The 25,734-nt window shown below is 54.9% G+C and overlaps 4 protein-coding genes across 8 annotated transcripts; 1 reads left to right on the top strand and 3 right to left on the bottom strand.

Moving 5' to 3' along the window:
• The first annotated feature begins 63 nt into the window (after positions 1-63).
• On the top strand, positions 64-11,516 carry ILKAP (ILK associated serine/threonine phosphatase). The gene is made up of 12 exons (XM_058844328.1): positions 64-206; positions 790-855; positions 1,254-1,310; positions 2,218-2,343; positions 3,203-3,329; positions 4,126-4,232; positions 4,626-4,719; positions 6,450-6,537; positions 7,755-7,876; positions 9,612-9,731; positions 10,986-11,067; positions 11,245-11,516. The coding sequence occupies exons 1-12, from the start codon at positions 164-166 to the stop codon at positions 11,383-11,385; spliced, it is 1,173 nt and encodes a 390-aa protein (XP_058700311.1). The 5' UTR covers positions 64-163; the 3' UTR covers positions 11,386-11,516.
• Positions 11,517-14,793: 3,277 nt separating this feature from the next.
• Positions 14,794-16,566, bottom strand: ERFE (erythroferrone). The gene is made up of 6 exons (XM_058844105.1): positions 16,242-16,566; positions 15,934-16,197; positions 15,739-15,843; positions 15,577-15,667; positions 15,389-15,467; positions 14,794-15,083 (listed from the first exon to the last, which is right to left on the bottom strand). Exons 1-6 carry the CDS (start codon positions 16,564-16,566, stop codon positions 14,985-14,987), a joined length of 963 nt encoding a protein of 320 aa, XP_058700088.1. The 3' UTR covers positions 14,794-14,984.
• Positions 16,567-16,799: 233 nt separating this feature from the next.
• KLHL30 (kelch like family member 30) lies at positions 16,800-20,470 on the bottom strand. Of its 4 annotated transcripts, XM_058844112.1 has the most exons (9): positions 20,324-20,454; positions 19,753-20,182; positions 19,339-19,635; positions 19,089-19,257; positions 18,813-18,899; positions 18,436-18,591; positions 18,161-18,349; positions 17,514-17,659; positions 16,800-17,237 (listed from the first exon to the last, which is right to left on the bottom strand). In XM_058844112.1, exons 2-9 carry the CDS (start codon positions 20,110-20,112, stop codon positions 16,986-16,988), a joined length of 1,656 nt encoding a protein of 551 aa, XP_058700095.1. In that variant the 5' UTR covers positions 20,113-20,182; positions 20,324-20,454; the 3' UTR covers positions 16,800-16,985. The 4 variants fall into 4 exon arrangements, with proteins under 4 accessions (XP_058700095.1, XP_058700093.1, XP_058700094.1 ...); XM_058844110.1 differs by having other exon boundaries at positions 19,339-20,182; positions 20,324-20,470; XM_058844111.1 differs by having other exon boundaries at positions 19,339-20,179.
• A 2-nt stretch (positions 20,471-20,472) lies between these two features.
• On the bottom strand, positions 20,473-24,069 carry ESPNL (espin like). 2 transcript variants are annotated; one of them, XM_058844116.1, is made up of 3 exons: positions 23,010-24,068; positions 22,285-22,458; positions 20,474-22,217 (listed from the first exon to the last, which is right to left on the bottom strand). In XM_058844116.1, exons 2-3 carry the CDS (start codon positions 22,336-22,338, stop codon positions 20,967-20,969), a joined length of 1,305 nt encoding a protein of 434 aa, XP_058700099.1. In that variant the 5' UTR covers positions 22,339-22,458; positions 23,010-24,068; the 3' UTR covers positions 20,474-20,966. The 2 variants fall into 2 exon arrangements, with proteins under 2 accessions (XP_058700097.1, XP_058700099.1); XM_058844114.1 differs by having other exon boundaries at positions 20,473-22,217; positions 22,285-24,069.
• Positions 24,070-25,734: the final 1,665 nt, after the last annotated feature.

Genomic DNA, 25,734 nt, shown 5'->3' with positions numbered 1-25,734 from the left:
CAGCGAAACTCGGCTCGCGATTGGTGGAGGGGACGGGAACGTGTCGTTGTGGGCGGGGCCAGCGCGGTGCTTCCGCTGCCGCCGAGGCGCGGGCGCATTTCCGGCCCTCCGCGGGTGCGGATTGGGCCGGCGCCGGGGCGGGCGGGAGCGAGCGGCGGCGGCGATGGATCTGTTCGGGGACCTGCCCGAGCCCGGCGCCGCCGCGGGTGAGGCCGCGACCCGCTCGGGCCCGCGCTGTCCGCCCGGCCTCGGCCCGCCGCCTCACCTGACGGGCTGCGGGCCCCGCCGGGCCTGCTGCAGCTCAGCCGTGGGCAGCGTGGCTCCGCGCGCAGCCAGGCCGCCGCCACAGGGAGCTTGAGGGGCGAGGGGGAGGGTGAGGGGACGGGTTAAAAATCGCTGGAGAAATGGCCGGGTTTAGTGGGTTTTATGGTTTTCTTTTCCTCTGGGACTCGCTGCAGTTTAGACCGTGGTTTTGCATGTTCTGTGTGAACTGCAGTTCCCTGCGGTTTGAACCGTGTTGGAGCCTTTCCCCTCACTGTGCTGCTGAGGGATGTTAGTGCGGGTTTAGTGGATTGCTAGCAAAAAAATACCAACCACAAACCTGTTCTCCAGACAAAAGTTCACCTCAGCCCCGGGCAGGTGGTTATTTTGCTTGTGAAGCAGCTGCTAAAATTACTGTAAAGCTCTCCTGGTTTACCACAGCTGTGCTGGCTTGGGGACAGTCCTTTCAGAGCAGTTCCCCCCAGGAGTGCCTGTACTGTTTCCTTACTCTGGCCTGGTGCCTTACAGGGAAAGATTCCCATAAAGGGCCTCTGCTGTTTGATGATCTCCCACCATCCAGCAGTGCTGACTCAGGTATGGGTGCTCTGTTCCTGCCATTGGTTTGGTTTTCTGTGTTTTCTGCATCAGCATCTCTTTCAGATGAAGTGTGTGTAAATCCTGTTCTTTGTTAGATAGAATAAAGACAGTGGGGTTATCAGTGCTGGTATCCAGACCAGCTGCATCCTGTTTGGGTTTTTATAACCAGGGTATTATAGATGTTCCACATATATTCTATAAAACATTCTTTAAAAATGTTCTCTGGAATAAATGTAAAGCCTGGATTTGCCCAACTAGTAACGGAAGTAGGAATTTGGTTCTCTTTGGTAAACTGACATAATTTCTTCACCTCAGGAGAGACAAATAATGCAAAGCATTATTCCCTGAAAGAAACAAAAATATGTAGTTATTTTTGTCTGCTTCTTGTGCTCCAGGAAAAGAAGGCTCTTTGCTCTTCGATGGTCTCCCACCAGCCAGTAGCAGTGACCCAGGTAAAGAGCTGTGTTCCTCATCAACCTCTGCTGAGCCACCTTTCCCTGAGAAAAGCACACGATGTGTTGTGTTGGACACAAAGCAAATTAACCCAGTGCTTATTTCTCCAGTCCAGATAGGCTGACACTTGTCATGGCTGTTTATGCCCCCATTGTTTAAATCAGGGTTCTGAATCTTAAAATTAGGCCTGTTCCCAGAAGTACATTCCTGTCTTTTGGGGACCCTTGTTCTCTGAAGGCTCCCTGCTTTGGGAGGGGAAGTGCCCAGGTGAAGCTGCTGCCCTGGCTGCTTTTCTGCTGTAGGCATAGGCTGCCTCCTTGTTCCTTGCTGAAAATGGCTTCAAACCCAGACTGCTGCCCTGGCAAGGCTTTCTGCATGCAGCCATGTGCTTGCTGTCACCTGGGGGGATAATTCACTGTACCCATAGGAGCCTAAATCTCCAGAAGGAAAAAGCCAGAGTTCTGACATCAGGTTTTGCTTGCTAGCTTTAATTTGTAGCCTTCTTCTGAACCCTCTAAAAAATATGCACATTCAGAGTAATAAAATAAGTTTACTTGCATTGTTGTGGGCAGAGATCATAGAGGAAAGTAATAATAATAATAATAATAATATTAATAATGTAGAAATGTTCCAGCCTGTAACATTAACTTCCTGAGCAATTAACTGCAAAAAAAACCCAAACAAAACCACAACAAAAACAAACAACAACAAAAAAAAACCCCAAAAAAACCCTGATATCTCAGGAATAAAGCCTGTGGGTTGTTCAGTAATAACTAGTCCCTTAATGCTGTGTGTGTGAGCCTGCACCCCTAAGTGTGCTTTGGTATAAAAGGACTTGCTGCTGAATTTATGCAAGTAAAACAGTCCTGAAACACTTGAGCCACCTGCATTTTTGCTTTCTTTCAGCCTCCAGTGCTACTAAGCAAGTCTCATCAGCAGGGAGCCAAGAGAAAGGGCAGAAGAGAAAGTCCTTGGAGGAAGAGGAAGAGAAGAATGGCAGGGAAGAACTTGTGGAAAAGAAAGTTTGTAAAGGTTTTCAGACAGTTTGAAAACAAATGTACTCAATTTGTACTTTTGGCGTTGGGCTGAGTAAGTCCAGAACAAAGCTAAGCTTTGGTTCTTCAGTCTGCTTGCCTTTTCAGTCTCTTGTAGGAAACAAACTGCTGCAGGGGTCTGTGGAAGCTCCTCGAGTTTCCTGGCTTTATCTGCCTCCTTCACCTGGACCTTCTTACTGTCCCTGCTGAAGCAGCAGGAGCTGAGCAGCAAGCACCTCAGCACTGGCAGGATAAGGGCTTCTGCTGCCAAGAGAGAGATTGGGTGTGGAACCTCTGTAAGGCTGGATCCACACCTCTTTCTTTTGCCACATCCACAGATTTCTCTGCTGGCTGCTAAGGATGCCAGAGAGGGGATGAGACAGGCTTGTTACATGCAGGGCCTTCAGTGCCTGCGTGCTGCGTTGCAGCTTGGGGAGTAATATGTGTTCAGGGGTACAAAGGAAAGGACGTGTCCCTGGAACATCAGACCTGGATTTCCTGTCCTTAGTGCACTCTTTAAAGCTGTGCTTTACTTAATCTGCAGGTTCAGTGCCACATGCTTCCCCTGCCCACCCTGTCCCCTGCCCCTGTTTGGTAAGAGTCCTGCTTAGCTACAGCTGCCTGCTGAAATGAGGGCAGGCTGCTTTTAGAGCTGCTGACCTCGGGGACCCATAAAAACCCATGTTACAAAATAAACATGTCCTGTTCAGCAGCAGATGATAGATGTTTTCTTGCAGGATGAGGGCTGCACTGCCAGGAGAGTAGTTTGAAAGCTGAGAACTTACTGGTTTTTAGGCTGAGCTGAGGAGACAGGGGAGTTTGATTTGCATCTGTGTGTCTGCTTTGTTCCCCTTTAGGATCAGTGGGCATTCTTGGACTGAAGGGTTATGTGGCAGAGAGAAAAGGTGAGAGAGAAGACATGCAGGATGCACATGTCATCTTAAACGATATCACTGAGGAATGCCGGCCTCTGCCCTCCCAAATGTAAGTGGGCCTCAACTGCCACAACAGCCATCCTGGGGGTGAGGGAGCTCCAGCTTGCTTCAGCTCAGCCCGTGGGATGATCCTTTTTGCTTTGAACAGCTGATGCTCTGGTCTGCCTGTCTTGGGGTGCATGGTCTGGGCTTGTTATGGGGAGACCTGGGGTAAATTATCAGCTAGCTGTGTTCCCAGGCAATTCACAGGGCTGCTGTGTACGAAAACCTCCCCTTGGGGGGTGCTTAGTGGATTCAGTCACTGACTTTACAAGGACCATGAGGGCCCAGTAACTCTGGATGTTGATCCTCTATTACCCAAATATAAGTGGGTATGTAAAATTAAAATGTTCTCAAGCATCACCCTGATACTAGTACTATCCCAAGAGGTTTGTGTTCTGAGAGATCCAAGTTTTTTGTCTGTAGCATAGTTGGGACAAGCTTAGGCATGGAAGGTTCTGTAGGATTGGCTAGACTGATGTCTGTAGTGCTGGAGAGTTGCAGTGTCCTTGAGGTAAAATGTTTGTCTGCTTTTATGTCAAGTTGAGGTCTGTAAACACTTTAGCCCTTCATTTTCTTGAGGAGTGGAAAATTGCAAGAAAGTTCTCAGCTCAGTGCTGGAACATGTAAACCATGTTAATGCTTAGTATGTGAGCTCAGAGACCTGCTACCTTTTGTGCCTTGGAGTGCAGGATTTTCAGTCTGGCTGACACAGAGCAGGATACTATGGAGAGGAATGTACTCAGTCCCATTCCCTGGCAATGGCCTTTCTTAGCCTCTTTCTGCTTCTTTTTGTTCCCTCACAGCACACGAGTCTCGTACTTTGCAGTTTTTGATGGCCACGGGGGAGTCCGAGCCTCAAAATTTGCAGCACAGAATCTGCACCAAAACCTGATTAAGAAATTTCCGAAAGGTGAGAGGAGTGGAAAAAGGACAGTGGAAGGAGGACAACCATCACCTTTTCTGCTTTGGCAGTGGATAAGGGAAACTGATCTGTTTGGGTGTAGTCCTACAGTACCCATCCCTTATTCCCAGAGGGCTTGTGAGATTGCTGTGTCTCCTGGGGAAGAGGGCTGGAAGCCTTTTTGGCAGTGCTACATCAAGTGTGAAAAATAATCCTATGGTGGAGAGATTTGTCATAAACTCTCCATATACACTACTGCATAGATTTCTGGTAGGGTAAGCCCAGGATGTGCCCAGCTGCTCTGCAGTCCAAGAGATGCACTGCCTGAATGTTGGATGAGCAAAGGGACAGATCAGGATAGATCAGTTTTACTTGGAGCTTAGTTGTTGTTTTCTCTGACAGGTGAGGTAGCCAGCGTGGAGAAAACTGTGAAGAGATGCCTTCTGGACACCTTCAAACACACAGATGAAGAGTTTCTAAAGCAGGCATCCAGCCAGTAAGTGCAAATACTTTCTGTTCATTTGTATTTCTTAGTGTGCATCTCTGAGGTCTGAGTTGTGAGCAGGGCAGAGGAAACCTTCCTTGTGTCATGCCTGTGCTTTGGCAAAACTCCACACAGCTCCACTGTGCCAGGCTGTGACTGTGCCAGCTAAGTGCTTGCTAGAGCTAGATCACAGCATGTCTGGTCTTACTCTATGGTGAGCAGTCTGTAGGCTCGATTAGATTGAATCACATTGTTTCTCATGAAGGAAGGAAGCCAAAGAGGTCCAGGGCCCACCTCTGTCCTTATCAGAGCATCTCGTTTGCCTTCTTTTTAAAGACTTGTCACATGCTGCCTGAGATGGGATCTCTGTTGGTGGCATCAGTGTGTGGCAGGAGGGATCTGTAGAGGCCACTAAGCTTTCTTTAGAGCTGTGCTTGCGGGGCTGGAACACATCCCTGAGGCAGCTTTTAATGCCCTGTGTTGAAAGACCTACATCTCCCAATGTAGATTTAAATCTTGCTTTCTTCAACTCTTTAGAAAACAGAGATGTTGATGAAGAATGTCCCTCCATGGGGTAAATGCCAACCTGTCTTGCAGCTGGGTGTGGAGTGCCAAGCACCCTGACCTTCTCTCAGTCTCTGCTGAACTGACACACCAGCTGTGTGGACTAGGGAAGATGTAGATTGCATTTCAATGCAGTCACTTTGTTACCAATCCTTTACACACATTTGGTTTATTTTTTTTTTACTGTTATTATTTCACAGTGACCCCTCTATCACAGATGGAGAGATTGTTGATGCATTTGATTCTGTGATTCCCTGAAAACTTTCAATTTTAAGTAAATTGCAAAGTGGCTCAGTCTCTTAAGCCTGATCAGAACAATAAGTCTGACCAGGCAAAAAGAAGATGCTTTCTTGAGTCTGTCACAATAATGTCTTTCTCAAACCAGCCTTTGGTCAAAAGGCAAAGGCATGACAAAGGATCACTAGCAATAGCTGTGAAATGAATCATGTTCATTCAGCCACACCTTCAAAGTAAGGAAAAACTGGGGGAAATATGTCTAGAAATTAGTCTCTCAAAGCTAGTTCCAGTGAAGAATGGCATCATAGCCAGGCTTTTTTGTGGACAGGTCTAGTCTGGCAGCTGTAATCTAAGAAATGCTTCTCATTTTACCTAGAGCTCTAGAGATAAAAGCTTAACTACAGGAAGTGAAATAGGAGGAGAGTGACTGAGCGAGTGGTGGTGCTGCTGAGGTGGGGGAGGGGGCAGGGATATTGTCATAAAAGGAAGGAAAATGTAAGCAAAAAAGAAGGCATTTCTGCTGCAGTTGTCTGTACCTTCCTTTTGCTGCAAAGAAGACGCTTTCCGAGGAGGAATGTGGAGTACTTGTTTGCTCATGGTGCTATAGCTTTTGGGCAGCCATCAGGGCTGAGCCTGTTCTGCTCACCTACAAGGTTTCCTGGGAGCTGAGTGTGAGGAAGAGTTGGTGTGGGAGTGGTGGTTGGCAGTATTTACACCAGCTGGGCATTGTCTGTGCATTCAGAAATCTGTAGTCTGTGTAGTTCCTCTGTCCTTGTCCATCTTTATCACCAACCTGAGCTGCTAGCAGGCAGCTCCTGTGGGCTTGTGCTACCTGATTGTTGTGTGGTGGCACAGGACACTACTTTGACTCCCCAGGAACACTCTGTAACTTCTTGAGTGTTGTTTTTCCCCTTTAGTAATCTCATTTTTGTTCACTTCAGGAAGCCAGCATGGAAGGATGGCTCCACAGCTACTTGTGTCTTAGCTGTCGACAATATCCTCTACATAGCCAACCTAGGGGACAGCCGGGTAAGCAGAATGGAGACCACTGATGGCATCTTTATTCTGCCCAGAGCTTTGTGGGCTTTTTGTTTGTTTGTTTGGGATGTCTGAGTTGTTGTGAGCTACTCAACTGTTCCTACAAAGCATCTTGTTTTTGGTTGGTACAGAGTACTTCTGTGTTGTCTCCTGTAGTGTAAAACAGTGGTGTGTGAAAGCTCTCTCTTGATGGTGCTAAATATCTCACAGTATCAAGAAGAGGATACTTGAATATTTTAGTTGGAAGGGACCTATGACAATCATCTGGTCCAACTGCCTGATCAATTCAGGGGAGCCCTAGACTTACACCACTGTTCAAATGCCTCTTCAGCACTGACAGTCTGGGGCATCAGCCACCTCTCCAGGAAGCCTGGTGCAGTATTTGATTATATGCTCTGTAGAGAAACACTTCCTAATGCCCAGCCTGAGCCTCCCCTGGCCCTGCTTTGGGATCAGCATTCCCATGAGATCAGCACTTCCCTTTCCATGCCCCCTCCTCAGGAAGCTGCAGAGGGGGCTAAGGTTGTACCTCAGCCTCCTTCTCTCCAACCCAGACAAACCCAGAGCCCTCAGCCTCCTCCCAGGTCACTTTCCAGCCCCAGCACCAGCGTGGTTTTCCTCTTCTGGACACGCTCCAGCACCTTCCCATCCCCTCTAATGCTGGAGTGCTGTGGGTGAGGCTGCCCCGGTGCTGAGCACAGCCAGACCCTCCTCTCTCCTGCCCCGCTGGCCACGCTGTGTCGGGTGCCCCCAGGCTGCCATTTGCCCTCCTGGTGATGGTTCCCACTGAGCTGCTGCCAACCAGCACCCCCAGATCCTTCCAGCAGGGCTCCCCAGCCGCTCTTCTCCCAGCTTGCACTCGTGCTGGGTGTTCCTCCACCCTGGGCACTCAGTGATTCTGTGCCACTGGCACTGCCCAGTGGTGCATCTGTGCAGATCCCTCTGCAAGGCCTCTTGTCCCTCCAGAGACGCCACAGCACTCCCAGTTTGGTATCATCAGCAAACTTGGGAATGGTGTATTAAACTCTTACATCCAGATCACTGATAAAAGTACTGAGCAGCACCTCCTGCCTAGCAATGAGCCCTGAGAAACTCCACTGGCCACCAGTCTCTGGCCTGATGTGGGACCATTCACTGCAGTTTGGGGCTCTCTCTCAAGCAGTTGTGCAGTTGTGTTGTTGTTTGATGATGGGTTTTTGTCAGCACAGGCGATTCTGTGTCGTTATAACGAGGAGAGTCAGAAGCACACAGCCTTAAGCCTCAGTAAGGAGCATAACCCCACCCAGTATGAGGAGCGTATGCGGATACAGAAAGCTGGGGGAAACGTCAGGTAAGTGCCTGAGGGTGTGAATGGGCTAATCTAAACCCTAGCCTGATTTTGGGCCTGAGCACTGAGGTTTACAGGTTTCCTAAGCCCAGTATGCATCCTAGTTGAGAGAACCTGTTGCTGCCTGTGGGAAGCGCAGTGGTGCCTGAGGCCTATAAGGACTCATTTACTAGAGTTGCTTGATGGTTGGTTAATGGTTGCCAGGGGCTTAGGATGGCCAAGACAGGACCCATGTGAAAGCCTGGCAGTGGGATACCAGCATAGGCATGCTTAAGCTTGAGCTACAGATTTGGATCTACAGAGCTGGGTTGGATTGTTGAAGAAGTTACTGCACACTGTGATGCTGAACAGAACTCATTTCCTTGCAGCATGACTCCTCTCTCCTTGTCCTGTGAGAGGGGGGCATGGTTTGAGAGAGCACAAAAAGCCCTCAGTGTCAGTTGGTGTTGCTCCCCTGGGGTTAGGCGATGCACTGAGGCTCTCTGCATTAGGAGGGAGTTTTCTGGAGCCAAAATATGATTATTTTAATGTTCCTGTGCAAAAAGGATTGCATGGTTGTTTTGGGAGCGGGTGCCAAACACAACAGCTGAGTCTTATTTCCCTGGCTAGGTTCTCTCTCTTCTTTGAAGGTTGTTTCTTGATTTAGTGGCATCCTCACAAAGAGAGGATTCAGTGCAGGTGAAGTATCTTCATTCCTGTGGAGGCAAAATGTACCCAGGGTGGAGAGGGGTGGGCTCAGTTCTGTTATGCTGCCATGTCTGGAGCGCTTTGTTCCCCTTATCTCTGGGGAGCACATGCTGCTGCTTACACTTAGCACTGATCTCTCTTTGCACATGGCAAAGAGATGGCCCCAGTGTCTGTTAGCTCCTTTCAGTCCCTGACTGCCTGGGAGCCTCTCCCACTGCTTGCAGTTCAATATTTTTGGGCCCAAGAGATAAGCCACAAAGTGTGTGAGCATCAGATCTCTTCTCTGTGACATGCCTTGCTTCTTGCTTTTATCTCAAGTGGGGCTGCTTGGACTAGGAGATGAATGAGCTTTCTGTATTCCCAGAGGGCACGGAAGAGCCTTTTTGGGAGAAGATGCTTGATTGTTGGAAAGGTGAAGTGTGAGAAGCTGTTTCTCTAGGGAGCTTGGTTAATTAGAAAAGCTTAACAAACCAGAGCTGTTTCCTAAGGGGTGTTGTAATTTAGGTTTCACAGAACTGCTTGCTGCAATCAGTGGTTGGCCCAGAGATCAGGAGCTGAACGTGTCCTGTTTCTCACTCCTGGGAACTGCCTGCAGCTGAGCCAGTCTGTAGGGGTTGGTGTCCTCAGACAGGACACAGGAGGGGCTGCTGACTCAGACTTCTTGCCTCTGCCACTCTGCTTCTAGTGAAGAGCAGTGTACTGGACATCTTGCCAAAAAATAATCTCTATTCAAACTATGCCCCTGGGACTTCAGCTCACATATAACTCTTACTGCCCCAGTTTGCTAGGCTAAGCAGGACTTGAGTTAGGGCAGGGTGACACAAAACAGCCTTGAAGTCTCCTGACTTCATTTCCTCCTCCCCCTCACTTGTTTCCCAGAGCTTCACACAAACATACAGAAAGGGAAGAGACTTTGAAGGCAAGATTTAAACTTGTTGGTTAAGTGCCTTATCATTTGTACAAGCAGATGGATGCACAAAGTGTCCCCATCAGGCAGTGCAGTGAAATACACACGTGGGGAGGGCTCTGAGTGTTTCCTTTCCTTGTGCAGGGATGGAAGAGTCCTGGGAGTGCTGGAGGTTTCCCGCTCCATTGGGGATGGCCAGTACAAACGCTGTGGTGTTATCTCTGTGCCAGATATCAAACGCTGCCAACTCACACACAATGACAGGTAAAGTTTGCCCTTGCATGGGGGGTTGTCTGTCCCAGTTCTGCTCAGCAGAAGCTGCACAACCACGTTTGCTCTGCTGTGAGAGCCGAGGCACTTCAGACTGATCTCCCCCAGAATTAGAGGATGCTCGTACTCTAAGAGAGAGGATGTCTCTCTGCTTCTGTTCCTTATCAGAACAGTGAGATAATGCTGCTGCTCTGCCAGGATACTGTGAAGGCTCCTCTTGGAGGAGCCAGCCTTGCAGCAATAGCATACACAGGCTTTAGATATCCTCTGTGCTTTGATTAGGTTCACAAACCAGTGTTCAAGCAGTTAAGGCTTGAGTTCTTGGGTCTCCATTCTGTCCAAGAGTTGTTTCTAGCAGCTGTAGTGCCCATAAATATTGTTGCATTCAGCTCTGATATTTGAAGATTTGAGATACTTTTCCGTGATATGATTGGCAACGACAAATTGCAGTGAGCTTTTGTGTCAGTATGGCCCTGCAGACTCAGAGGTGAGAGTGTAACCCAGTACTGCTGCTTTTTCTGGGATTAGAGTTCCATATCAAGTGATCCACGAAAATATTTCTAAAGATACTCTTGAGTATCAGGCACTGAAATGATGTCTTCAGAGGCATGTGCAGACTGACCACTTCTGTAGGTTGTTTGTAGTTTTCTTTGCCCTGGTGACTCTGGTTAATACAATTCCCTGTGCAGGCAGGGAGTGCACAGCAGGCTGTCTCCCCATCATAAGGGGGATGCTGTCTTTGCCTTGGGCTTTGTATCTCCTCAACTTTCTGCAGCCTGTCTCAGAGTTTTTGTTGTGTCATATGCTTTTCTTTTGAATTTGGATATTTAAATTACCACGTACTTCAGTAGTGTAGAAATTTAAAGTGATACATGAGGAATTCAGCTTTGTTTCTCTATTTCCTTGCATTAGCTGCTTCACAGGGAAAACACATGAATGGAAAGGACTCAAAGGAAAGAAGCAGTTCTTAGAGAAACAATGGAGCATTTGACCAGGATCATAGGTGATCATGCCAGTGTTGTAGAACAGCCAGGGTGTCCTGATCTAGGTCTTACATTAGATACCTGGCTCTTTGTCCTGTATTTTGAATTGAGGAATGAATGGTAGGTCCCAGGGGATTTTCAGATGAGCTTTTATGGCATCTTCCCTTTGGATCTGAGCATGGATGTTCATAAAATAGATTGGAGGTATTTGCAAGCTGGGAATCCAAAAATTCAGCCTTGGAATGTGTCTTCACTTGATTTCTAGGTTCATTCTGATAGCGTGTGATGGCCTCTTTAAAGTCTTTTCACCAGAAGAAGCTGTGAACTTCATTGTGTCCTGCCTGGAGGTGAGGAGAAGGTGGCGTGGGGGCTGAGTTTGTCAGTGCAGAGGGCATGAGATGGACTTCTGCCAGAGTATCCTCCCTTATTCCCTAGGTTGTCTGTGTTTGCTTTGCTTCCCAGTGCTTGGAAAATACAATGTACCTACCTTGGCTGGGAGCAATCAAATTGCTTTGTCCCAACAGGATAAGAATATCCAGATGAGAGAAGGGAAGCTGGAAGCAGATGCTCGGTATGAGGCTGCCTGTAACAGACTGGCCAACAAGGCAGTGCAGCGAGGCTCGGCCGACAACGTCACGGTCATGGTGGTCCGGATAGAGCACTGAGGGATGAGGTGTGCTGGATGGAAGGAAAGGGAGAGGTCTGTGTGCATGCATGTGTGGCTGGGAGAGGGTGGGTCCTGCTGGATGCTCTTCAGTGTAAATAAAGATGGTTTTTTTTCTAAGAGGTTTAGCTCGCTTAGCTGGCAGGGTTGAATGTCTTGCAGAGCAGCAGCATACCTGACTCGTGCTTGCAGAACATGTTGGAGTTTTACCACAATGTTGGTATGGGAAAAATGGCTGGAGTTTGCTCCTAATGCTTTTTGGAAAAAGTGTTTTCACCAAATGGACTTGACAGGCAGCTGAGCTGCAGGCAGGCTCTGTGCTTGTCTGTGCTATCTGAGGAGAAGGCCTTGCAGGTTTTAGGTACTAATAAGTGTCTGGTGTCTCATCCTCAGTGCCTCTACCAGCTGTTGCTGCAGTCAGTGTGCTGTTTTCCAGAGAAAATTGGCTGAGGACCAAGTGACAGAATGAAAGCTAAATGGACTGGGCTACCTAAGCACTTTAGTTTCCAATGTCCCACCCTGTGTATGAGGGGGGCAGGGAGGGAGGTGAGCTGAGGGCTCTGCACTGTGGTTGTCTCCTTGTTCTGATGAGGCACAGCTATGGTCCCAGGGGAAGGGGGCAGGGGCAGGGTGGTGCCTGCTGTTTTGTGCATAGCCCTGTGCAGAGCTGTGAGGCTTCCTTGGCTCCTTTCTGTGTTCTGTATCCCTGGAACTCTGGGAGCTGGTCCCAGCTCCTGGGCTGTTTGCTGGAGCACACGATGGCTGTCCAGTTTGGGACAGGTGGCCTGACCATCCTACTTCTATTTCTGCTCCAGGAGTAGTCAGCTACACTTCATGGCCTTAGTCTGAGGGTGCACACTGACTCTCTGCAGAGGGCTAAGGAAGGAAGTGGCCCTCTGACATAAATTTTGGGTAGTGCTTGTCCTCTGCCAGCTTACTCTGCTTGCAGCCACTCCTGTGTACTCTGATGTAAGGTTGCACTGCAGGATGAGCTGAGAGGGAGTGCCTTTGTAAGCAGCATACTCCTGTTTCTACTCTTGAAAGGCAAATTTGGAGAGCCCAGACAGATCAGTGTGGAGTTGCTTCTGTTTCTGGCAAAAGAAACCCTGATGGCAAATTTCAGAAAGGTAATTTGCTTTCTCTTCTCAGCTCCCTCTTTTTCTACCTCTTACACTGTGCCATGCTGCAAGAGCTGAGCCATGCTCACAGCTCAGGAGCTCCTTCCAGGAGGCCACTCTGAATTCCAGTGCAAGAGCTGCTGAGGGGAATGTTAGCTTATCCTTCTCCACCTGCTTTTCCTCCCCCTCCCTCCTCTGGCAACACTGCTTTTCTACCTTTTAGGAAAAGTTCTGAAAGCACAGCTCCAGGTAGGATTGGAATATGCAAATGTTATGCTATAGTTAATTACCATAAAATGACCATTTTTCGTGGCAAAGGGGAAAAGGAAGGAGCAGGTCTTACCATGCTTGGGAGTAGACAGACAGGTAGAAAAGCAGGCTCAGCCCCAGCTGTAGCAGAAGTAAAATAAACCATTTAATTTCATGGTAAGACAAGATCTGCAGGAGGTTTCCTGAAAAAGCACTCTCCTTGTCTCAGTGCTCAGCAGCATCCTTCTACTGAGGAGAGCTCCAGGACCACTTTAGGGTGGTGTCACGATCCACAAGGTGGGATTCGTGATGTGGTTCTTTTATTTGATCTTAGAGTAAAAAAGGTTATCAGCACACTAGGGACTCAAACAGTAAAACACACGTTATTGAGTGCTCATCAGCACTAATATGTGATAAAGGGAAGAGAGAGCAAAGTATAGGAAAAAGAGAGTAAGGGGGATTATAGCTACCAATGCCAAAGTCCTCTCAGTCATCTGTTGACACAGAGTCTTCTGTCTGTTTCCCTCAGAGAGTACCTTAGAAAGTCACTTTTATAGTCTGTTTCAAAGCAAGGGGCAGTTGGCCAAGAGGAGGAGAGATTCACAGGCCACTGTGATAAGACCCATTGCTCTGTGAAGCAGGTGTGAGGTACAGAACAGGCTGCTCCTCCCCAGTCCCTGCTCAGCAGCAGGAAGAAAGGCAGCCCAGCAAACACCTGCAAACCATCACTGTTGTGTAGGTGGAGCACACCTTCAAACAGTCACTTAGCAAGCATCCACCTCAACCAGGCCAGAACCCCTGCACAAAAGTCCCCTGGGGTCTTCAGGGTCTCAGTCTCTGTTCTTGTGATGGTTGTGAGGCAAATGAGGGAATCTTGGGGTCATCTCTTACAGGTGAACCATGCACAAGTGCTCTGCAGGCAGTTCTCTCCCTTGGGGCTGACAGAGCTTCTGTCCCCTTCCCACACTTGAATTACCCTTCAACTACCTCTGTCTTAATCTGCTTTTTCAGTTTTGTGATCAAGCACACTGGGCTCTTGGTATCTCACCTGCACAGGACAGCTCACAGCCGGGCAAGTCCTGCTTCCAGACACTTCTCTACCTTCTCAGGTGTGGGTAGCAGGAAGAGAGGCAGCTGATTAGAGCAAGGCTGCCTTGGCTCATTGTGTGTGGGGACTGGGAGGTGCAACCATGGCCAAGTTCTACAGCTGGGCAGGAGCTGTGCCAGGAGACTGCTGCCCATTTGATCAGCTCAGGTGATGAGGCATGGGGAGGGTGAAGCACAACATTGCTCTCAGAGACAAATTCTCTTTGCTTTGGGAGAAATTAGCATTGAGTCAGCATCCCCCTCCTCCCCAGACCCAAACAACCCTACCCATAAATTGCTGCATTAACAGCTCCTTCACCGGGCTCCTCAAGGAGATGCAGCCCTGGAGGTGGGCAGGCAGGGCCAGGGACATCCCTGGGAGAAGGTGGGGCTGGGTACAGCTCAGGCTATCTTGCAGTGTTGCTGGCACGACTTAGGCAGTGCTACTAGGAAATCAAACGCTCGGCCTTCCTGGTGCTTCTCCTGCAGCCCTGGCGTGGTCACGTAGGCCTGTGCCCATCCTCAGCTCAGGCAGCTATCGCAGCCAGAGCACAGAGTGTATCTGCTGTCCACAGCCCAGGCCCTGTGCCACAGGCAGGGAGTGCCTGCTGTGGAGAGTCACAGGACAGGAATTTGCTTTAATCGAATGTGCAGTGTTATTGGGACTTCGCTTTGATGATTAGTGCAAAGGATGTTTGCTCCTGCCAGCAAACCTTCACTGCTCATAGCCTGCAGGACAGCTAAAGCAATAGATAATCTGGCTTGGGCTGCTGAGACTAAGTCTGGGCAGGGAAGTCCGCTAAGGGCAGAAGTGGATGTGTGGGGCTTTTTACAGGCACAGTGGGAGCTGAGCCCTAGGGAGAAGGCAACCATCTGCTGCCACTGTCAGCAGTGTTTTCCAAGATAAACTTTTAGGCCTAGCATTTAGATAAAAGTGAATGCATTTTTACGTCCTAGTCAGGCTGCTTTATTATTATCATCATCATCATCTTCTTCATGGTCTTTTGTCCATCTTTGGCTGGTTCTGCAGCACAAGCAGTATCAGACCAGACTGCAGCTTCCTGCAGGAGCAAATGTTCTTCCTCAGACTTGGTGCTGAGCAGGGGAGACACGATAGTGGCTGGCAAAGGTTCAGCGTGGTGCCTCTTCACACTCCCAGCAGAACAGCACTGAAATCGGAGCCACTTTGGACTGTGAGGGGAAAGCCTGCCGAGTTGTCCACGAAAACAGAGGCATACTGCCCAGCCTGGGGGGAGAGAGGGATCAGCAGGGCCAGGACACCTCCCCTGGGCACCAGAGCCAAGGAGAGAGCTGTCCCCTGCACACAGCAAGCAAGAGCTGGAGGAGCTGCCCCTACCCTTCCTTCTGGGAAAAGAGCAGCACAGGGCCTTTAGGGGCAGCCCAGCCATGGTCTGTGCCATAGTGCCCTAGCAGAGCTCTGCCCTGACTGCCTTTGGGGCCTTTGGGGCTGCTGAGAAGCAGACCTGATGCCCAGCCCATGGAAGGCACCTTCCTGCCCAGGCTGTCACCAGTGGGGCTGGCACCACTAACCTGCAGGTAAAGGGTGCCCATGACAGAGATGGTGAAAAGGTCCCCGCTGTTCCCCAGCTGAGATACGGTCTCCAGATTGCTGCAGAAGAGGGAGGGTAGTGGTGGGGGGAGCAGGGCCCTCCTTTACCAGGGATGCTGGACTCCTTCCCTCCTCCCTGCCCAGGGGCCCTGGCCTTGCTGTGCCATACCTGTTGTGCTGGCAGCGGGACTGCACACAGATCAGCACCCGCAGGCGGCTCCCTCGGCATCCCTGGCCCTTCCTCTGCGGCTCCCTGTGTGCTGTGACAGAGCAGGGGGTGACAGCCATCCCAGCCTGCCCCGGCAGGGCCCTGGGCTGGCTGAGGGCTCACCAATGTGCAGCGTGCTGGTGAAGGCGTAGTACCCTGCAATCGGGGCCGTGTACTGCCCGCTGGTCAGGTTCAGCCCCGGGCCACGGTGGAACATCCTCTCCCTCTCTGGCTGGAAGAGGGAATGGCTGGAGTTAGAGGAGTCCCTGTGCCAGGGTAGGTGCCCCTGCACACAGGGAAAAGGGGCAGGCCGGGCACTTAAAATGTAGAACAACCCCAGCTCCTGCCACATCTTGTGCCCCACAGTGATGTCTTCACGCGTTTGGCAATGGAAGGCTGCTTCCACACGGTGCTGGACTCCGGCCCGGAGGTTGCCTTTGCTGCTTTCCTCCTCCTTACGCCCTTCCCCAGCTGTCCTGCACAGCTTTGCCATGCCTGACCCCAAACCCCACCGGAGTGTGACCTTAGGAAGGGAACCTTCACTTTCCCCAGCTCTGCTGCCCAGCCCCGCTTTCCCTTGTCCTGCTGTCCGCACAGCTCCCACCCCGGCTCCCCCACCCCGGTACCTCTGAGCAGGAGCTGCAGCTCCCTCAGCAGCTCCTCCGCCATCCTGGGGGAGGCCGGGGCAGCCGGGGTTGGTTTTCCCGGAGAGCCGGCGCCCGCTGGGGCCGTGCGAGCCGCGCTCCGGCCGCGGCCCCGCCCGCCGCTCCCCGGCCCGGGGCTCCCGGCCAGCAGCATCCACGCCTGCCGGGGATCCACGGGGGCAGCTCCGGGCCCCGCACGGCCCGCGGCTGCTCCCGGGGCCAGCGGCCGCTCCCGGGCTGCTGGCGGGGGCTCGGTGCCCGTGCCGGCGGCGCAGAGGAGCGCCAGGCACAGCTCCGGCAGCCGCATCCCGCCGCTATCGGCCCCGCCTCGCTGCCGGGCTCTGCCCTCGGCTCCCGGGGACCTCCCCGCGGGTAAAACCTCGCGTGGGCCGCGGGCAGCAGCACCCCTGGGACCGGAGATGCCCGCCCAGCGCTGGGGCTCCTCAGCGCGGCGTGTTTTTAAACGCTTCAAAAATCTTTAGGGTTTTGGAGGGGGAAAAAGGTTCTTAAAAAACCACAAACCCACAAACGAAAAGAAGAGAGCGTTAACCAAAGCGTGTTTATAAGGAAAAGCCTTTTCCCTGCAGAGGTGGGGGAGAACATGCTCCTGATGCCCCAGCCAGCCTGGCACAGGGCTTTCCACCCCTCACTTGCCAATCTGCCGGAACAGGCAGCAGAAACAGGGGAGCATGGCTCCATAGGGTGACAGGCATCACTGAGGCTCCCCTACCACCCACGGTCACCCTGGAAAGGTTCTGTCCACTTGGAGGTGTCCATGAAGATGGAGGAGGAGCTGTGGAAGAGCCAGAGACAGGGCAGGGAGCCCTCGCACGTCCAGAGGTCCTTGGTGCAGTCATACACCTCCATTTCTACCCGGTAGTCTCCATCCATGCCCTTCCAGTGGCCACCGGTGACGAAGAGCCGGTCACCCACCGCCACCATCCCACCGTTCTCATGAAGTGTGTGTAGGAGCTGCACCTGTGTGAGGGACAGGGTGAGACCTCCTACTCCCACCACAGATGACTGTGACATGTCTACCCCATCCTCTGTGAGGTTTAGGGGCTTCTGGTGCTTCACACATGTGATGGGGAGAAGGGGAGGAAGAAATGGGGCATCCTCAGCTCTGCAGGTGTTAATAGAGCCAAGGGATGAGTGGGTAGGAGGGAGAGCGGGGTGCTGGCACTGAGGGGAAGCAGCTGGGAACACCATCCCCATATCGCTGGGAGACTGATCATGCCTGATCCCACATCCCACCTTCTGCCAGATGTTGGCCTCTGGGTTGTACACATAGACCTTCTTGGTGTTATCCCCGATGAGGTAGATGAGCCCACGCAGGGTGGCACAGCGTGGGGCTGACAGGTACTTGGGGATGAAGGGAGATGTGATCACACTCCACAGATCTGCAAGGAGCGGTCATTAGCAGTGCATCCCACCCTTGGCTCTCGATGCAGCTGCCAGTTGCTGAAAAAAGCATTGCTATTTCAGGGGGAATTTGAAAGGGAGGAGGCAGACCAGGCAGGCAGACTGGCACCCACAGTCCCCATCCCAGTGGAAGGTCTTGCATAAAAAATAGTGGGGGGTGGGGATGTGGTGTGTAGCCGTGCTGTGGGATGGGAAAGAGTCCAGTTGAGGAGGTGGCATTGTCACAGGATGTCAGCAGCCTCCACTGCCTCCGAGATTCCACTGCACTGAAGCTCAGGCCAGGGCTGTCAGACACCTGTGACTTGGGTCCATGCTGCTAACAGCCACACTCCCGGGGCTCCACAGCCAGCACCACACCCTGCCAGCACCTCCTCACATGCCACAGGACCATGCCTGGCATGTCACCTGCCTGGGGGTCCCCCTCAGCCCCTCTCCCAGGGACAACACTGGTGGGGTGTGGCAGCAGGGTCAGCTCTCACCTTGAACAGGGTTGTAGCACTGCAGAGTGAGTGCGTTGTACTTGACGGCGCAGGAGCCCACCAGGTAGAGCTTGCCCAAGCAGCTGGCAGCTGCAAAATTGCTCACGTACTTGAGGGCTGGGCTGATGGCACACCAGCTCTTGTTGTACGGGTCGTAGCGCTCCACCTCCACCACATCCACTGTTGTCCCTGCAGGGCGACAGGACACTGCAGCCACCCTGCTGCTCTCACGGACCCCCACCCTAGCAACACCCACAGGGTCTTTGCAGCCTTACCCCCGATGACGTAGATCTCACCATTGAGGACGGCGCTGGTGTGGTTTGTCCGGGCTCTCAGCATGGAAGCGATGGGTTTCCAGACACCATCCCTGGGGCAGAAGCACCAGGCCTGCGTTGTTGACCACGTGTCATTCTGGGACCCTCGGGAGCCACCTAGAGACAGACGGGTCAGGTGGCCACCGTCTCCAAGTGCAGCTGTCCCTGGGTATTCCTTGCCAGTGGCCAGATTTGCCCAAGTAGAGAGGAAGGAGAGGATTTTGCTCAGAGAGGAGCCTCTGGCCCCACGCTTGTGCTTCATGCTCATGTCATTGTCCCCTGTCCTCTGTCCCTGCTCCTCGAAGCCCCCACCCTGCACCAGCAGCCCTGGCACTGACCTGTGACGTACACATCGTTGTTCAGAGCCACCAGGGAAAAGCCCCATTTGTTGTAGTCAGGGAAGTCAGGCAGAGCCATCCATTGCCCTGAAATCCAGCAGAGCCAAGCAATGACCCCACAGCCAGCCATGGCACTTTTTAAGCCATCCCTGTTTCCACCCATCCCAACCCAACCAGTGTCTCTCTAAATTGACAGTAGTTTGGCAAGAGATGGCTTTGGGGTAGACAGATGATTAATTAGCATAAATGGAGGTGGAGGAAATGGGGGGCACTTACTGCTTTTGGGGTTGTAGAAGGCAAAGTTCCTGGTGGCAGATGGCATTTCCAGCCCCCTCTCCTCATCCTCACCATCCTCCAGCACACGGCCACCAACCACCACCAGCACCTCTTCTAGCTTCTGTGGTGGGCTTGGGGGGTTCTTCAAGGCACCGGTGCCACTCTGCCCCTGACGAAGAGGCCGGGGAGGGGCCATCAGGCTCCTCCTTCCCGGATCAGGGAGTGGCATTTAGGGGAAGGGGGTACCCACCATGGTGCGGGATCGGGCGATGAGGCCCTTGCTGGCATCTGAGTCACGAACAAGAGGCTCAGTGGCAAGGAGGTTCTGCAGGTACTGGTCAGGCAGCGAGACAAGGTGGGTCAGCTCCAGCAGCTCCGGCAGGAACTGGGCTCGGGTTCCTGGGTCGTGGCGCACCCAGCGCAGGACAGCCTCAACCAGGCTCCGCTCCTCCTGCACCTGCAGCTGGTCATTGGAGAGGTAGACAGCTAACCTCTCCTTGGAGAGCTGGAGGAACTCCTCCTGAAGAGAGACGGCTTCAAAGTTCTCCTGCAAGAAAGACCAGGCCTTGGAGGAGACCTCAGGGCAGCCGTGGCTCTCACCAAACTCACAGATACCTAGGCAGTTGGTGGCATCCATCTGCTGCCGGAGGTAGCGGCTGCAGACCTTCTGGATAGCAGGGAAGTGGAGCTGGCTGGAGGTTCGCATCAGCCCCTCCACGTTGCCCTGGTTGATGGTGACCTTCCCCGTGTAGGCAAAATCAAGCAGCATCTCCAGGGCACTGGGGTCGACTTCCTTTAGCTCCACCCGTGCTGCGATGCTCTCAGCAAAGTCACCGGAGAACATGGCATAGAAGTAGTGGCTGCAGAGGGCCAGGATGCCTCGGTGGCAGGGAAACTCCCGCCCGCCCGCCACCAGCGTCACGTCGGCCAGTTTGGGGTTGGTGCGGAACTGCTGCAGCCCCTCCAGCACGCCCTGGGCGTGCGAAGGCAGGCAGAAATCAAAGTCGTCCATGTTCCTCACCATGGTGCCGGGGAGGGCCGTGGGGCCTGGCAGGCGGGCAATGCCCGAGCAGCGGGAGGCGAGGGTGTCCCTGCTAGGAAAAGGCGACCGTGTCTCCCTCTCCCCCTGCCGCGACACCCTCCCCCCTTTCCCAGTGCCCGAGTCCCGGACAGCAGCGACGGCACAAGCGCTTCCCACAGCCCCCCCTCCCACGGTGGCGGTGTTTTCTCCTCACCACGCTGCAGCTGCCCCGTCGGGACGGCCACCGGCCTTTTGGGGATGATTTTCGGGGTGATTTGGGGCGGTCGCTGCCGCTGTCAGCAGTGCTCCCCAGCCCGGCGGGCGGGGAGGGAGCGCGGTCCCGGCACGCCGCTGCACACGGGATCAGCCGGGACCAGGGGCCCTCGCTATTTTTAGGCGGCACCTGGACACTGCTCCCCCCTCTTAAAGGCACCGCACGGGCAGAGCTCTCGCCGCCGTCCATCCTCGCTATTGCCCCATCCCGCGACACCGCTGCCTTTGGGAAAGCCTTCCCCTGGCGAAGGGGTCGGCTGGCCAGCGAGGCTGGAGGGACAGCTCGCACAGGACCCTCCCTCCACCCCATCGGCAGCAGGGGGTCCCCGCGATGCCCTCCTCGCTCGTCCGGCTCTCAGTGCCGGAGCCGCTATAAATAAGGTCCTTATCTCACTCCGCCGCAGCCGTAAACACGCGGCGGCAGCCGAGGCCTGAAAGGCTCGCCCTGGGAAAGGGGGAGCCGGGGTGCTGAGGCGGCCCGCCCAGCTCAGCAGCTTTCTTCACCGTCCCGGAAAGCCTCGCTCAGCTGGGACAGAACCGAGAAGGTTTTTATTGCAGCCCGCGGCCTCCGAAGCCCCTCGGCATCACTCCTCCAGGCTGAAGATCTCGGCCTCCTTCTCCTTCCAAAAGGCGAAGCTGCGATCGATGTAGCGACAAATCTCGTCCCCCTCCTCCCCGGGCTGTCCCGGCGGCTGGGCCGGGCTGCGCGAGCTCCCGAAGAACCGGGCCTTGATGTCCTCGAAGCCGTCGCTCCAGCCGCGCCGCCCGGCCGCGATCTCGTCGATGACGGCGCGGTGGAAGGCCCGCACCGCCCGCCAGCCGTGCCGGCCCAGCTGCTCAAACACCTCGAAACAGAGCAGGTGGCGGCCTCGGCGCTCCTCGGGGGACAGGTCCTGCTCCAAGATGCGGAAATAGCCCAGCATGAATAGCTCCAGCGACAGGCTCTCGTACGCGGCCGGGCCGCCCCCCGCCGCCGACACGAACTGCTCCGGGGAGAGCAGGGTGCGGGCGGGGGGCGGCGGCGGGGGGCGGCGGGAGGCGGCATCTCTCCAGCCGTTCAGGAGCCGCTGGATGGCCGCTCTCTGCCGCGCCAGGCGTGCGGCCGCCCGGGCCCCGCTCCCCGCCGGCTCCCGAGGCTCCCCGGCGGCGGGCCGTAGGGGCGCGTAAGCGGAGCGTTTCCAGTGGCTCAGGAAGAGCATCACGATCCGTTCCTTCCTCAAGCTGCCCCACTCCGGCCCCAGCCCCTTCCCCTTCGGCGGGAAGCCGCCGCCGCCGTCGGAAAACGCCTCCTCGCAGCTGATGCCCGAGTCGCTGGCGGCCTCCGCCTCGCCGGCCCCGGCCGGGGCGCTCCCCGCCGCCCCCCAGGCGGGCTCGAAGGCGCCGCGCAGGCTGCGGACGCAGACCCCGCACTGCCGGATCTCCCTCTGCGCCAGGCTGCCCCCCGGCTCCCGGGGATGTCCGGCGGCGGCGGGGAGAGCCGGGATAGCGGCGGGCGCGGCGATGGCAGCGCAGGGAGCCCGCAGCCCCTCGGCGTTGCCCAGCAGCGCGGCCAGGCTATTGACGGCGCCGGCCAGGCGGCCGCACCAGAGGGGCAGCGGCAGCCCCGGAGCAGGCGGGGGGCTGCGGACGGAGATGCTGAGCAGCGGGGCGGGCAAGAGGGCGCGTAGCTCCCGCACCAGGCGCCGCAGCTCGTTCTGGTACACCTCGCCACGCCGCCGCAGCCGCAGGCTCTCCACTGCCCTCTCCAACTGATGCAGGTCCGCCTCGGTCAGCAGCTCCCCGAACGGGCCCAGCACGGCTTGGTGGGAGTGCGAGAAGCTCCAGGAGGCTGCATCCTGCGAAGAGAGGCGGTCAGCGACTTCTGAGAGCTCGCACCCCCTCTGCTTCCCGTGCCCCTCGTACCTGCCCTCCCGCCGGGTCCTCGTCCCCCAGTCTGGCCCGCAGCCGCCGCACCATCACTTGCCGCTTCCACTCGGGGATGAGGCGGCCCCGCTCATCGTGTGTGGGTACCAGGGATTCCGCGTCTGCCTCCGCGGGGTCCGGCCCGGGAGTCCCGGCCGGCCCAGGCGCCCCGTCCTGTGCGGACAGAGTCATGGGGGGCTCGAAGGGGTGCGGCCGCCGAGGGGACGAGCCGGGGGCCGCGGGCCGAGCCAGCGACCTACCGGGTGGGCGAGGAAGGGCGCCGGGATCCTGGCCCGCTGCGAGGGCTTGCGGAGCTTCAGCTCCGCCGGCACCGACCTGCCGGGCTCCATCCCCTGCCGGGCCGGGCGGCTGCTGGGGGCAGAGGCGGGGGCCTCCTCCTGGGGAGGGCAGCAAGGGGAGGTAGGCCCAAACACCTCCAGGACCTCCCCCCCAGCGGAGGGGTGACCCGACACATCGCCCTGGACCTTGGGGAGAACCCTCCTCGGGGGACAGCCACGGTGGATCTGATTCCTTCAGAGGAAGGGACAGAGCTGAGGAATCCCTGCTGCCCGCTATCCCTCTGCAGCCAAGGACTGAGCCCCACGGCCACCAGCCCTTCTCCAGGCATCCCAAGCCCCCGGCCCGTCCTCCCGCTCCCTGGGGTGAAAGGCTGGCATCCCTCGGGGATGGGGGTGCCTGCTGCCCCAGCCCCAGTGGGATCTTACCTCCTGCTGAAGTTAGAGGGCCGGGTCCCGTCGTGCCCTGCTCAGGGAACACAAAGGTGGTGTGGCTGCACCCCCAAAGCGCCTGTATGGGAAGCAAGGAGTAATACAGGGCAGGAGGGGAGGTTGGAGTGGTTAGGCAGCCCTGGAGAGTACAGGAGCCAGGGCTGTGGTGCTGGGCTGGGGCACAGAGGCATTGAACATTGTATTAATATTTGATGGGGCATCGAGTGGCAGCACCAGGGCTCAGTGGGTGGAACTGGCGCCGTTCCTAGAGATAGTGGCTTGGTGACTTGGCTCCAAGCCTTGTCCTGCTCTTGGGACCAATGGAGAATGGCCAAGGCTGGTCATGGCCCCAGGCCAGGTGCTGGGAACATAGGAAGTGTCTTGCACGGAGGCACTGAGGGCAGGCTCTGGCAGTGGGGGATGTTCAGCAGAGGGTTCTGCTGCACTGCTGCCAGGGCATCAGTTACTGGCATTCAGCCACATTTGTGTTCTTTCCCTCCACCACCATCCATTATATATGGCTAGGATGGACTCGTGGGGCTCACTTACATGTGAGAAATTCAATCGAGGGGCTGGAATAAAATTAAGAAGCAACAGATCTAAGCCTATAAACACCAATTAGCTGGTGAGGATCCATTACAGAGTCAGCCTCTCAAGCCTCCCTGGCTCCAGTGCAGGCTGACACCCAGCTCTTGTGGGGAGGATGAGCTTCTACTGCCCAGCAACAGAGGCACAGCACGAATGCCAGTTATGCTTTGCTGTAGGATGGGGGAATTTGCTGAAATTGCTGAAATCTTTGGCAGAGTGTTGTGCCAGGGCTGTCACCCCCAGCCTGGAGAGCTTCTCCTGGGATTACAGCTCTTCACAGTGCAAGGGTGTGCAGGAGCATGAGACGAGAAGAGGTTCTCCCCTAAACCTCCATCTCTGCTTCTTTTCTCACCCTGTTCCTCAGGAAAGCAGGCACTGCACCCCTTCAGCATCTGCTCAGAGTCTCAGGGGACTCCCCTTTCCCTTTCCCTTTCCCTTTCCCTTTCCCTTTCCCTTTCCCTTTCCCTTTCCCTTTCCCTTTCCCTTTCCCTTTCCCTTTCCCTTTCCCTTTCCCTTTCCCTTTCCCTTTCCTTTCCCTCTTCTCCTTTTCCATTTCCCGGCTGCATACCCACAAGGATGAGCAAAGCAACACAGAAACAACCAAGGATGGCCTTTCTCCTCTAGCTCCAACAACCACATTATTCCCTCTCCACTGAACTCAAGGTTCTTCAGCCTTATCCCACCCTCTCCCCAAGTTCCTACAGTCATATCCTTTCCTCTCCCACAGCTGCCACTCCCCCAGTCCTGCAGTAACGAGAAAAAGGGCAGAAGAAACCAGGCAAAGCCTTTCTCAGCATCCTGCTTTTCATTTCAGAGGGGCTGTGGAGGATCCACATCAAATGGGATCAAGGGGAGAAGGTGCACGGGGTCCCCTGAGGCCAACTCTTCTCTCCCGCTCCCTCGGCGGCCACAGTGAACCTTCCTGCCCCGGCCCATTTCTGTCCAGCTCCTCCAGCATTCTCTGAATGCGCTGCTGGGGCCCAGGGGGGCTCGGTGGCCTGTCCCCATCGTCGAATCTTCGGCGCCGGCCACCTCCAAGAGCTGCATCCTCCTGCGCCTCCTGCTGCTGCCGCTGCCTCCACCGCACCACGAAGGGATGGAGGCGGCGGCGCCGACGCGGGGCCACCCCGGCACGGTTCTCCTGGCCCTGCAGCACGCGGATGGACTCGATGGGCCCTTGGCAGACCGGGCAGGTGGCATTGGCGTCGGGGGCACCCTGGGGCTGGATGCAGGCGTGGCAGAACACGTGCCCGCAGGGCTGCACGGCAACGGGCCTTTGGAGGAAATCCACGCAGATGCGGCAGAACCTGACGGGTCGTGGCGCTGATGGCTCTTGCCTGACCTGTGCCATTGCTGCTCCCGGACTTGACTCAGCTCCTGACAGGACTCGAAGGTTTGGCTTCCACTTGTGGCACTCAGAGGTTTCTTGACCTCTCGTGCGACTGGGAGGCTCCTCGGTCACTGGCAGCACTCACAGGTTCCTCAGTCACTGGAAGGACTCAGAGGTTCCTCGGTCACTGGCAGGACTCGGAGGTTCCTTGGTCACTGGTGTCATTCAGATCGGAGGCTCCTCGGACGCTGCAGCACTCGGAAGCTCCTCGGCTGCTAGTGAGGCAGTCTGAGCGTTGCGGCACTACCCAGGGCTGCTGTTTATGGTTACACGAGTGGTGTCACAATGATGCTGAGTGGTGACATCACCGGGCTCTGAGGGGCACACCCAGGAACTCCCCCATCCACAGAGACCCATGCTGTGGCACCAAGCCCATCTGGCAGTGGGCTGCACACCTCAGTGTTTGCCCAGCTCCCTTCCAGGTCCCTGCTGGGTGGGGCTGTGCCAGTGACATGTGCCAGGATCTGCTCTGCAGAGCTGCTTTCCATGGCATGTCCTGGTGCCTGGGGCTGCACGTCCCCAGGGGGAGGATTCTGCTTGGCCCTTGGTTGAACTTCAGGAGGTTCTGTTGCCCCATTTCTCCAGCCTATCAAGTTCCCTGAGGCTGCAGCATCATCTTCTGGTGTCTCAGCCATTCTACAGAGAACTGGGACTAATTTTCTTGGTTTGGTTTCTAAACTTTATATTTCATATCTTTGATATCTCAAAAGCAGTGGAAATCCAGGGGATGAGGGGTTGAGGACC

The sequence above is a fragment of the Poecile atricapillus genome, chromosome 8, assembly GCF_030490865.1.
Source record: "Poecile atricapillus isolate bPoeAtr1 chromosome 8, bPoeAtr1.hap1, whole genome shotgun sequence".
In the NCBI taxonomy this organism is placed as follows: Eukaryota; Metazoa; Chordata; class Aves; order Passeriformes; family Paridae; genus Poecile; species Poecile atricapillus.
Note: the sequence above shows the minus strand (reverse complement) of the source record. Positions and strands in the feature narration are given on the sequence as shown.